Here is a 13,244-nt window from a genome sequence, read left to right as displayed (position 1 = left end):
AAGACACAACTTCCTTAGACACATGCATCTGCTAGTCAGCCTCACCATTTTACTTTTGACGAGCTCTTCAATCGCACTGACTAGTTCTGCAGCACTGGGTGTCTCGGAGCTGGTCGGCCGCACCAATAATCGAGATGATGTCTGTGCAATGACACAAAGGAAGGAAAATTCCAGAGTTAGCCTGGTACTTGCTCAAGGATCAAGAGACCTCCTTCACTTCTCTGTCAGACAAAGGTATCTGACAGTAACTGTCAGTGTAATATAACACTAAGATCATCCCTTCCAACAAGTAAACCCCATAGAAGGTAAATGCTGCGACAAAAATTCCTGTTCCTATATGTAATAGAAGTCAAAGAAGTATCTTTCCTTTTGCTGATGATAATTCCTGACAAATAGCTATAAAAACTGCCTGAGCTGACCCCGTGGAAAACCAACAGTTCGTTAGCCTATCTTACTGCTACTTAAACAAAGCAACAACTGCAGAATGGTAAGAGAAACCAAGAAGACTTGAAATAAATGAGAAAGCATTACTACATTAAGAAAAAATACACCAGTAACTCAGGGACATTTACTTTTCTAAAGGAACTGGGGTACACTGCCCAGATTCAGATGGGAAATTGAGCTCACCATTCCTTGTGCCATCCATTTTCCCCAATGGTATGTGTAGAGCACAGAAGATCTCTGGCCTCATAAGCTATAAAATGCCAGTTTATAGATACAACTGAAGGTAAAAGGTGTTCACAGTAAAGGATTCTGGGAGAAGGCCATTAAATTCAGCCTCAGTAATCTGCAAACAGGAGTTGTTTGCATATTACTTTTACAATTTAGTAACTGGAAAGTGGAAACAGGGTGTAATATGAAGCTTATTTCATATTACAAACAGCACAGTGAACATCATGTAGCACAGGGTAAGCTGTCCTGCAAACATTTTCAACAAATCGGACAAAGAAATGGTACGTATAATGACTTCACACAAGAGGTTCTGTTCAAATCAAGCATGGGTGCAACAAGACTCCTCATAAGTAAATTAAAAAAAAAAAAAGAATAGACAGATTTTAGGTAGTTTGCCTTGTATTTGCCTTATTTGGAAAGGAAAGCAGGGGTTGGGTAAGCAAAGGAGATACAGATAACTTTAAACGGAAAGATATGGGAACTGAGCCAAAGCAGAGACAGAACACAAGTCAACATAATGCTGCATCAGAGTTTACAAAAAGAGAAAACAAAAAGCGAAAATAATTAGTTTCATATTAACACAACTGATCTTGAAACTTTAATACAGCTTATCCAAAAATTAAATGCAAACAACTTGTAAACTGCCACCAAATGCACACATGACGTGTGCAATGATTCCACTGAATGGAAGAATGTATACTGTGCAGATGAGCACTTAGGGGAGAAAATGGTTGCGTTATTTAATGATATTAGACAACTCAGCATGGCCTAGCACATGATGTTTGCATGAACACCAAAAACTTTGGAATCCCACAGCCAGCCTGACTTTTAGGCAATTACATGCCCCTGAATCTGACCGTTGACCAGGTTTTCCAAAGCTGTGCTTGTACGTGGGTTTACACTTTGGATGTAGAGTTCAGCTTAGTCTTACAAAACACTGACAGTGCTGGAATCTGAATCTGGTCATGATCCCTTCTCTCTCTCTTTTGGGATATAAGAGGTGCGAGTGCTGGTAAAACTTCAGAACTGTGTAGTTTCTAGTTCATGTGATTATATCACATATTATCTGAAGAAGAAGGAGCTGCATACATGAAGTCTGCCTGCGGACTGTCCTGATGATGTACGATGGGAGCAAAGTACACCCCTTGCCCAGAAACCAAGGAAAGGTGGAGGGTGCAACTGAGCTCACGCAGGCTAGGGCCCATAGCAAGCTGGGAAAGGAAGGAGAAACCCAGCACGCAGGGAGTTTCCAGCACCGAGTGCAGACAAGAAGCTCTAGAGAGGAAGAAATGCTTGCAGGGAGGCACAGACGAAAAGCCAAGTCTCTGAGGTCACTGAAAGGTGGAGACATTCCTTGGGATCCAGAGGAGATGAGCAACCCAAAAAACCACTCAGCATGGCAGGAATGTGAAGGAGGACTCCACCCAGAAGGCAGACAACTGGGAATTTGTTTGCAAACCTTTTATTGATCAGGAACTCTATCAATAGAGTCAACTACCTTCTAGTGTGTAAAACTTTGCTCTGGTTTCTCACTTCTGCATTCCAATAAAGCATTTGCCTTAGGTACTAGAAGTTGGTGGCATGTGGACTTCAGGGAGGCACACACAGCCTCCCAGGCTGCCTCATGAGAGGACTTTTTTGCCCCCTACCACACAGGACAGATATTGCATAACAACAGCAAATTGCAGAAGAATCACTATTTACATACTTTGAAAAACTATGGTGTAATATTAACATTACCAAATTTTAACTTCACGGAAGTCTTCTCTAAAATGTAGTTCAAGCTACTTTAAAAACCTTCCCAGCATGTTTTTACTGTAGTGGGTGTATATTAACTGCTTAAGAATTGCTGCTGCTTTTGTCTGGGATAGGGTTAATTTTCTTCACAGTGGCTAGTATGGGGCTATGTTATGGATTTGTGCTAAAGAAAGTGTTGATAATATAGAAATGTTTTTGTTACTGCTGAGCAGTGCTTACACAGAGCCAAGGCCTTTTCTGCTTTCTGTACTGCATTGCTGGTGAGGAGGTTGGAGGTGCATGGGAAATTGGAAGGAGACATAGCTGGGAGGGGTGACCCAAACTGATCAAAAGGATATTCTATACCATATGACATTACGCCCAGGATATAAAGTGGAGGAAAGAAGGAGGAAGTGGTGGGGACATTTGAAGTGCTGGTGGTTGTCTTCCCAAGTCACTGTTACATGTGATGGGGCCCTGCTCTCCTGGGGATGGCTGAACACCTGCCTGCCCAGGGGAAGCAGTGAATTAATTCCTTGTTTTACTTTGCTTGTGTGCATGGTTTTTGCTTTATCTCAATCCACAAGTTTTCTCCCTTTTACATGTCCCATTCTTCCCCGATCCCATTGGTGGGAGAGTGAGCAATCAGCTGCATGGTACTTGGTGGTTGGCTAGGGTTAAACCACAACAGAAGTGAAAGTAAAATTTACTGTGGATTGAAAGCTACTCAAAGCCTCTTACTCGACTGTGGTAAGGGTCTGACTTTGCACCAGAAATACACTAGTGAGTAGACACTAATTTACAAGCATATCCCCTCACATAACTGTTTTTGCTATGTAAAGAACTATATAATCAAATAAATTTTTCTCTGGAGAACTTTTTTTAATACTTCTGTATCAATTTTTTTTCTGTCACTGAAGGGACACACAAATATGACAGCACATCAGCAGGAACTTAAACATATTTCCACCACCGTTATTTTCATCCTATTTCTAAATCTCAAACTGAGATTGTTATATTCTAGCAAGAAAATATTCTCTCATGTCAAAAGGCGGGCCTATTTTTGCTTGTTTTGTTTCAGGAATACTTCCCCACATATTAACTCTCCAACTCATACATTACACTTTTTCAATTCAGAAAATGCATAGGAATTAAAAACACATAGAGCATAGGAACCAGTCATTTTGATCCTACAAACGATATTCTCAGGGATGAGTGAGATTCCCACTGAAAGGAAGTCTTTTTAAAGGACTTAAAAACCCAAAAATAAGTAAGATCAGCCAAAGTTATGAACAGCATCTGTATCACTGAGAACAGAGAGGAACCAGTCACAAAATTCATTAACAATATTCAGTGCGTAGATTGCAAAGGTTAAGGAGTAAAATGGGAAGAAAACAGGAATGTGCATATTTGTTGCACAAGCCCAGATTGTTTCCCTTATAAAACCCTCTATTTCCAGACTTGATACTTGTCCCCTAAACATGTGATCCAGGTTGAAAATGGAAATAAACCCCCTCAATGTATGAACGTCATAACATCAAAGAAAAGTAGAAGATATGTAGGGAAGATTTCCTTCATGCAGTTACTATCTACATGTAAAATCTCATTACTGATGCAAAATTTTTACCCTCAATTTTAATGTGCCTTTCTTTGTAAAAATCAGCTGGATTATGTGCTGGTTTTCACTGGGGTAGAGTTAAATTTCTTCACTGTAGCTGTGTGGAGTTGTGTTTTGGGTCTGTGCTGGAAATGGCACTGATAACTCAGGGATGTTTTAGCTGTTGCTGAGCAGAGCTCACACAGCGCCAATGCCTTTTCTGTTTCTCACCCCACCCCACCAGTGAGGAGAATGGCAGGGCACAGAGAGTTGGGAGGGGACATAGTCAGGACAGCTGACCCCAACTGACCCAAAGGATATTCCATACCATATGATATCTTACTCAGCATATAAAACTGGTGGAAGAAGAAGGAAGGGGGGACATTTGGAGTGATAGCATTTATCTTGCCACGTCACCATTACATTAGATGGAGCTCCCCTTTCCTGGGGACGGCTAAACACTTGCCTGGTCCATGGGAAGGGGTGAAAAAATTCCTTGTTTTGCCTTGTTTGTGTATGCAGCTTTTGCCTTCCCTATTAAACTGTCTTTATTTCGACCCATGGGTTTTCTCACTCTTCTGATTCTCTTCCCCATCCTATGGAGGGAGGGAGCAGTGGCTGTGTGGGGCTTAGTTGCCGGCTGGGGTTAAACCAGGACAAGTAATACCCTTAGGTGGTAATTCCTTTCTCATAGGCATCCCCCTCCCCCCCCCCCAAAAGAATAAAAGGTAGGATTATAAAACAATTAGATTCTAATCACTAAATATAGCACCAATAAAAGAGATGTAAATTGGTCTGTGAGCACACAAAGTAGCCCATTTTCACATTTAAAGGGACAGTACAAAAATTTCTACAGTTCTGCTTTTAAGATAGAAAAGCATTTAATTCATGCTCTTTTCACAGAACATCCTTTTAATGTTGTCTACAGTGGCACAGTGATTACTTCTGTCTTCCATAAAGCTGTATTATGTGCAATTTGGAGACCTTCAAGAACAGAAGAAAGATTTGTGCAAACAGAGGTTATCTCAACATGTAAAGCCTTCCCTCCTACCTTGTCATCCTGCGAGTCGGGCTGGAGAAGACTGTGTTGCTGAATTGCCATCGGAGGAGGAAGTGGTACAGCATCTGCTCCCTCTTCACCTTCCTCCTCTCCACAGCTCTGCATGCCTGAAGAGGATGACTTGGAGAGAGTGCCACTGCTCAGCCCCTCATTTCGACCTCTCTGTAAAAAACATCAAGACATTCAAGCTCTGATATCTTCTCAACAGCATGAAGTTTGTCTTAAGTCTGTTATGTAGTTTCAGCCCTCTCCCAAAAAGTCAAGATGCTCCTATAAACACAGCAGGATCCTCCTTAACAGAGGGGGAAAATGCAAATGCCAAAGACAGTTTTCAATCTTTGGTAAAAGCAGATGGATTGAGACACTAAGAACAAGACATTCAGCTTGAAATTTACTCAGGAAAACGTTATCAAAGCCATGCTTTCTTTCCAATTTCAGTTCTGTAATCTTGCTATGTATCACAGGACAAAAAAACTGCTATCACCACATGAAGTATTTTGTTAATTATCCTTTCTGTCCCCCACAAGGAACTATGATTTCAAGTACTCAAAGTTTAGTGTAACTGATCTTGCAGGATAATTCATCTATCTTTACAGGAAGACAGTTATTGGTTTTTCCTGACTTTAAGGTTTTCCCCTCACTCACAGAACTGCAGAGTAACAGATACTTCCATAACAGTGCTGCAAGTGCAGCACAGAGGGTCTCTTTCTACAGCCTGACATCCAAGGACAGAGGCCAATACTCATTCCTAAGCAACGTCTCTCAACTCGCTATGCTCCAAGTCTCTAGTCTCTTCTTTCCCTAGATTCACTGTATAATATCACTAATGTTCCAAGCTTGTAGCAAAATATGTTGTGAGGAAAAGAAAACAATGCAACACATTAAAAATTGGGCATTTGCATGGTAAGTACCAAAACTGGTAGTCACGAGTCAATCCTGATAAAAAGGAATGTGTATAGCATGCATCTAGCTCTGCCCTTGGAAGCAGTAAGATGACATTTCATTTTAGCCTGAAATGTCGGTTTGTAACAAAAAAGAATTTGGTTCTTGTCTGCATTTAACTGGAGGCTGGCTTTGTTAATACAGGGTTCCAGGCTTAGAAGGAGGGGTTTATGCTTGTAGGAGGAAGGGAAGCCCTCAGTAGATGTTGTTGGTGGCAAAGTTTGGAACAGTTCACAGTTTTCCTCCCTCCAATGAAAACTGCCATGCGTACTATTTGACTAATGGTAACTACCTTTTAATTCAAAGGGCCAGTAATTTTTCTGTGCTCTGACTCTTACTCAAGGTGTAAATACAGCTTTAAGCAGTTAAGCAGCTCTCCCAGTATCTTCCCTGACCCATCAACAAGAAAAGGAGAGGAAGAACAAAATGACCTGATTATTCCCAGACCTTGAAGCACCTTTGTTCACAAAGGCGCTTTCCGAATTAGGATAAGAGAGCAAAGCCAAAGAACAACTTTTTACTCTCCCATTTCTCTTTTTCAATTAGAGACCCTTCACAGAGCTTAACTAACACTCTCAATGCAGAGGGCACAAACTGTCCCTTGCACAGTACTTATGCAGAGTACAGTAGTCAACAAGAATGAGCACGGGGTACATACTACTTTGCTCCACTGCTGGACAGTCAACTGAGGAGACAACCTTCACCTGACAACATTAGTTCTTTGAAAAATATAAAAACAAGTCTTGGGAAGCTGCCCTGAACACTTACCTCTTCAATGGTTTCATCTTGTGGGGTTGCTGCACTATCATCAGAGTCCTTCTGAGAGCCTGCATCGGCACTTTTACGAACCTCTCTACTCTTCTTATGCTTGTGGGCCAGTTTTTTGACATGCCCGTCTGCTTTTCCACTGCTAAGGCGCCTCACAGGACTGGTAAGCCATTTCCTCAACGTGTTGCCAGGGCGCTTGGGGCCCGGGGAGCTCTGAGCACCAATCATGTGGGCCTGAAGTGATGTTACTGAAGCAGGAGGACTGGCATCATTGCTGGAGACTGAAAGGGAGTCTGGAAAAAGAACAAGGAGGGCATTTTAAAGCTGAAACACAGGCAAATAAGAAACAAGGTAAATGGATGTATATGGACAAATCAATCAGATTATTTGGAGGTAATCTGGCCTTTAATGACACTACAACTATCAGTGTACATGCTGCACGTGGCTGTCCATACACAAGCTTGTAACAGTCAAGCTTCATTAAGTTGCTTCTGCCTCAATTATAATTCATACTTCCCACTGCTGATACTTATTTGATAGTGAATTATACTTTCCATATGTCATCTAACTTTATGGAAGGATATGCTTGTTTTATCTTTTAATGTTTACTGCTTTGAGCGAAGACATGAAGGGTAACTATAACTGCCTAAGTAAATAATTTTTCAAACACTAAATTCAATTACAAATGCTCCAATTACTTTCATTATTTATTTATTTACCCTGCCCTTGGGACAAAAGGAAGAAGAAACCAGAAGAGAGTTAAATGTCTGCCTTTTGCTTAAATCTTCTCAGACTTTCGGCTTTGTTTTGTTTGCTTTTTAAAAAGGCACAGAGCAATGTTTAAAAGCCCACTTGCTGAAATCTCAGGATCAGCAGTAGTTCTCAGCATGACATGCTTGAAGTACTGTAATGAAACAAAGGATACACTTTTCTCAAGTCACAGTTAAATGTGCATGAGGTCAAGAATATTCCCACCGAGGTTCCTGTCACTTGAACAGGACTGTATGCTTACAGTGAACCTCCCACTGGTTACCTATTGTGAGACTAGGTTTCTTTTTTCCCCATGCAGCACAATGCTTTTCCCCCCAAAAATTCTCTTTTCCTAAAAACATACTTTTTTTTGGGGGGGGAAACATTCTTGTAACACCACTCCTATAAATATTATTTACCGCTAGGGTATTAACAAGATTCTCATAGGTTGTCAAATATGTTTTTTTTCATTCCCCTGTGCGTGCACTTTTGCAGACAGATAGTTTACAGAAGGATGACATAAATAATGTTTTGTTGAATGTTTCTACGCTGGGAGTTAAATGCAGAGCTTGTATTCCTTCTTGAAGCTTGACACAGATGTTCAGGTCACCTCTTCTGGCAGCTTTTCCCGAAGAGGTGCACTGCCAGTCTGACCAGAGATAGTTTGAATTTTGCAGAATAATATGGACACACTGATGTACCAATACACTTCATCATAAACACCCAAATACTTTGATCCATGCACAAGTATGTGAGTCTGTTCCGTTTCCACAGAGCACTAAGCGTAAATCATGGTTTTGAACAGAGATGGGGAAAGAGACACAAAATATGAAAATAAGAAATTAGGGTTTTTTATTTTTCCTGCACTATTTGAGTTGTTTCAAAAAGGGCATCCTTTCCTTGGAATCCCAAATTGTGTTCTGTCATGCTGTTTGCAAAAATTTTTATCTATTCCAATAAAACCCATTGCATGTCACTATTAAGATACACCAGTTCTCATGCCAAGAACATCTGTAGCTTATAGCGGTATGAACACATACATAATAATTGTGTTAACCACCCCTTTTCATTGCTTCCATAAAGCAGAAGATAAACTTTATAAAGCATATTTTCAGTCTAACAAGCTAGCTGCTAACACTTTAAAATCAGGATTCATCTATAGAATTATCTTCTAGCTGTTGTGCATACAGGTAAGGAGAGCTCCTATGATGTCAATAACCTGGTTTCAAGGCTTTAAGTAATGGGTACTACAGAGCTACACCAGTTGTCTTTGGCTCTAAATCATGGGTTAGCAGTGCTACAGAATTGCCACATTATTTTCTTGTTGAAGTGGAAAACATAAGGAAGAAATTAATTACTTATAACAATGGTTTTCAACTTGCAATCCGAGTATCCCTCAAGGCCCCTGGATTACTGCTAAAGGGTTATCAGCACATATGCAAGAAAAGCAAGCTTACTAGCCATCAGCGTCCACATCATGACAGATTTTTTACTTCATTAAAAAAGAAAGTGATCTGCTTATTAAAAAAATTCCAAACAAAACTTGCAACCATCTGCAAGCTCTCCACAGGAATCCAAACAATCTCCTATTAAACCTCTGTAAGAAGTTAGATTGACTGCTCTTTCACCAAACTTAACTTTACCTTTACTGTATCAGGCATTTTAGTTGTTATCAGATGCCTTGTTTCCGAAATCATAGCAAACATCAGCTGATGGGTATTTCAATAAACAGCCCTCTGCTAATCTGCTAGCGTAATACAGAAGATGAGAAAACAGTGCTGATGTTCTTGTAAATAAGTTTTTTAAAGCACAAACTAAATGACTTGTTTTCAAGATTCCAAAGTTTGAAGATGTTATAATCACTCAGCCAAGTTTTTCTTTCATTTGTATATATTTTTCCGCTCAGTGACGGTTCATACAAGGTTCCTTCCATACAAATAAAATAAGAGAACATTCACTTGTTTATATAAGAAGAAAAAAATAAGCCTTTGCAGAAGTTCACCATATACTGTTTTTTATTTTTGTACCTGTTGCATTTTTTTCTGATTACTCCTTTCTAACAAAAAGGCAGCATGGTGGTGTAGTAACTGATTGCATAAGATTTACTTTTATATAAACATTCCTACCTCTAAGCATGTAACATGCCTGCAGTTAATAAACCCATTTTTCTTTTTATAACAAGTGTGCTCCACCTCCTCAAATTCTCATACATCCCTTTGACAATCTACACTTACCAACTACCAAATTTCTTGTAAAATCAAGCAGTACAGGGCAGAGCCCCAGAAACTGTGAAAGACAAATATTTTAATTTGACTATACTTTTGTGGTACCACTCCTACTCTTAACCCTAGTCGGCCAAGAGTTTGTGGGCAGGGGAAGGGAAGAGAGCATGAAATACATACACTCTGTTCAAGTGAAGAGGATCTAAGAGACAAAACAATGTTAGCTAGACATGTTTCGCAGTACATACTTCAGCTATATCCTCCCACACAACATTATTTTTCATTTAGTGTGCAGCATGTAACTGCTTCTTATCTTCTCTTCTGCGTGATTTAATATGAAATACTCACTGGAGTATTATTAGGGCTTCAGGGAATCATAAAAGCAGACATAGTGTAAGCAGTACACCAAAATGATAGCACTGTTCCACTTTGCTCTTTAAAGCATGAAAGCTTCAGGGGAGAAGGAAAATCACAGAGGTTGGGGACCTCTGGAGATCATGTAGTCCATGCCCCCTGCTAAAGCAGGTTCACCCACATCAGGGTGTATGGGATTGCGTCCAGGCAGGTTTTGAGTACCTCCAGAGAAGGAGACTCCATGACCTTTCTGGGCAGCCTGTTTCAGTGCTCTGCCACCCTTACAGTAAAGTTCTTCTTCATATTCAGATGAACCTTCCTATGTTTCAGTTTGCGCCTGCTGCCCCTTATCCGGTCACTGGGCACCACTGAAGAGTGTCTGGTCCCATTCTCTTGAAACCCACCCTTAAGATACTTGTATGCATTGTTAACACGTCTTCTTAAAATAAATAAAAAATACTGCATTGTCATAAAAGCATCAGCCTAAAGATAATTTTTTTTAAAAACTAGCATTAAAAAAAAAGAGGTTTAGAATCACCAGTGTTAACCTGAATGGAATATCAACCCACTAGCCTTTTCAGAGATCAGACCTGATTTTTTTTGCCCCTCTTTGAATTTGCAGAAAACATCCCCACAGCCTCATAGTTGACTTAACACTCACTAGAAATATTCCATGCCAGTATTTTCCAGTGAGGTCCTTTACCATCTATTTTCTCCTCCCATCCCAGCTGACAGGAGTCCAGATTCTCAAATTACTTACTCCCAGGACCCCAGTAACAGTCATGTACAAAACCTAGGTGCTCGAGTTCATATATTTATGTACAGGCATTGCCAGATCCAAGCATTAGGGCATACCAAATCCAATACAGGCATTTTCAAGAGCACCAAAAGACCTTTCACCTTCCCTATGAGAACAGCCACATGGGTGTGTCTTATTTCTCCCTGTCCCATCACTATATTCTACTGCTGTCTATATAGGGATACAGACTTGGTTTGATTACCATGCTTGGGATTGTTTACATTAAATTGGCTTTGTTTCCTTTATGACTACACAGAAAATTGTTTTTCTAGGGTTGCTCAAGAATATTTTATCACTAAGACACGCTAAAAGGAAAAAAGGAGTATTCAGAATTCAACCAAGAACAACATGGAATTTTAAAACCAAAACAGATGGAAGAAATTTGGGGTATGCTTACCCCAACTGTGTTTCAAGTACAGTAAACTTTCTAGCGAGCATCAGATTCCCGTTTAGAAAAAGATAAATGCAACAGATGGACACCTTGGAGAGAAGAAAAACCCAACACACATATAATGATCACACACAGCAACAGCAATCCAACAAGAAACCATTGAATTAATAAAGTCACTACTTGTTCAAGTAAAGAAATTTTGCAATTCAATAAAGTATTTTAAAAAACCTAGTGGATGGGCTTTGTTTTATAATTCATAGCCTCAATAAGAAAAGAAGGCATTTAACTGCCGTTTCTCGGAAAGTAAAAACCACATATGTTGCTCTGGTGGTGAGGTCAGAGAGTTCACTCAGAGTCCATAAATATATTTTTGAAGCTAAAGGGCAGGCAGCATGGGTTCTGACCCCCTCAAACTAGGAGATAAAGTTACCTGCAACAAACAGGAAAATTTTGAAACTGGAAGGGAAATGGGAATTCTCATTCTAGTCCCAGCTTTTTTAACACTAGAAACATGCACATCTGTGATTAATAAACTGGTTTTTTTCCCCTAAAAAATAAATCAACCATGTTAGGCTAGTTGATGACTTGAAAGGCTCTGCTTCATATTAACTATTTCCATATTGCTGTTTTTTGAGTTTTAGCGCAAGGGGCTACAAAAACCCTGACTCTTTTACTTAGGGAATCAAACCAAGTCTGTTTGATGCCTGCTCTGCACTTCTAAACCCAAAATGCTCCAAAATAAAAAATAAGAACATTGCATCGTCTCTGGACTGTGAAACAGAGATGGGGCAAAGACTGAAAAATGGAGCAAAGCAAACTTAGCAACCTCAACTGGTATGTCACACTTCCACTGCAAATCTGCCATCCACCATGAATTTTAAGGACCACCCCCCAAAGAACACCCTAGAAAACCCATCAAAAGCAATTAACCAGCTGATCAGTAAGATTTGGTGCACGTACATTATCAGTATTTGGGGACAAGAGCTGCTTGTTGGTCAAAAAACAGAGAGCATGATCTGCACTGATGCACTTGCAAGTTTAACATGTAAGGTGGAAACAGGTCAAGTTCAGTGATCTCCCAAGCCCACATCTACCTGCAAACACACACACTCCAACCTGAGCCAAGCCAACATATCATCAAAGAAAGTAAAGACAGTTTACAAGCATCTAATGACAAAAGCCCAAATGCCACCCACATATACAGTGATCACTTGTTATTAGATGAGATGGGGAAGGTTTGAAAAAAACAGTGCAAGGATTATTTAAGTCATGGACACAGTCATGCAGTTTCTGCCTGGGAACTGCTTTTGACATAAGAGGTTATCAATCTGCCATGTACAAGACCATTCAGATAATTTTGTATGTATCCAGGAATTTTATTTCTCTCCTGCTGGGTATCCTCTTTAAAATCGCCTCGCTGCCTATTTTTTTGTAATCCAGTACTGGAATAGACACCAAAAGGCATTAGATGTGTTTCAGCTTTTAACAAGCCAACATAAAAGTAGTCACCATTTAAAGACAATGCAGTTTAAGCATTATCAGGCTTGCAAATGGGGCATTTCCACCATGCCCTTTGGGAAGCAAGAATTTCATTTGTGAGGTAAAGTAATATAATTTTCATTAAACTAGCTTCTTGAAAAAAAATTTAAAAAAAAAAATCACAAAATGAAGAAAGCTACTACTCAATATATGAAAGGAAATCCCTCAATCACATTTGTGTCTGGAGTGACACAAACACACTCAGTCTTCATCTCTGGTCAGGAAAACCTTTCCTGTCTTTTATTTCAAGTTACACACTACACTGAAATACAATTTTCTAATGTTTTCAGTGTGTGATTAGACAAAGAGTTCAACTCCTTAGCATATCTTCCCTGATTAATGAGTTATCTGTACTAATTTTGACTGATACAGACACTAGTCCACAGTATTTGGATTTACATGTATTCAATAAT

The 13,244-nt window shown here is 39.8% G+C and overlaps 1 protein-coding gene across 1 annotated transcript in view; it reads right to left on the bottom strand.

Moving 5' to 3' along the window:
• Positions 1 to 13,244, bottom strand: part of TRIO (trio Rho guanine nucleotide exchange factor) — a 249,037-nt gene that overhangs the window by 28,035 nt on the left and 207,758 nt on the right. Inside the window, exons 35-37 of the mRNA XM_032710013.1 lie at positions 6,777 to 7,069; positions 5,058 to 5,228; positions 46 to 141 (exon numbers count right to left, since the gene is read on the bottom strand). Of these exons, the coding sequence (XP_032565904.1) occupies positions 46 to 141; positions 5,058 to 5,228; positions 6,777 to 7,069 (560 nt within the window). The remainder of the gene's footprint in view (positions 1 to 45; positions 142 to 5,057; positions 5,229 to 6,776; positions 7,070 to 13,244) is intronic.

Source organism: Chiroxiphia lanceolata, chromosome 1 (assembly GCF_009829145.1).
Source record: "Chiroxiphia lanceolata isolate bChiLan1 chromosome 1, bChiLan1.pri, whole genome shotgun sequence".
Lineage (NCBI taxonomy): Eukaryota > Metazoa > Chordata > Aves > Passeriformes > Pipridae > Chiroxiphia > Chiroxiphia lanceolata.
Note: the sequence above shows the minus strand (reverse complement) of the source record. Positions and strands in the feature narration are given on the sequence as shown.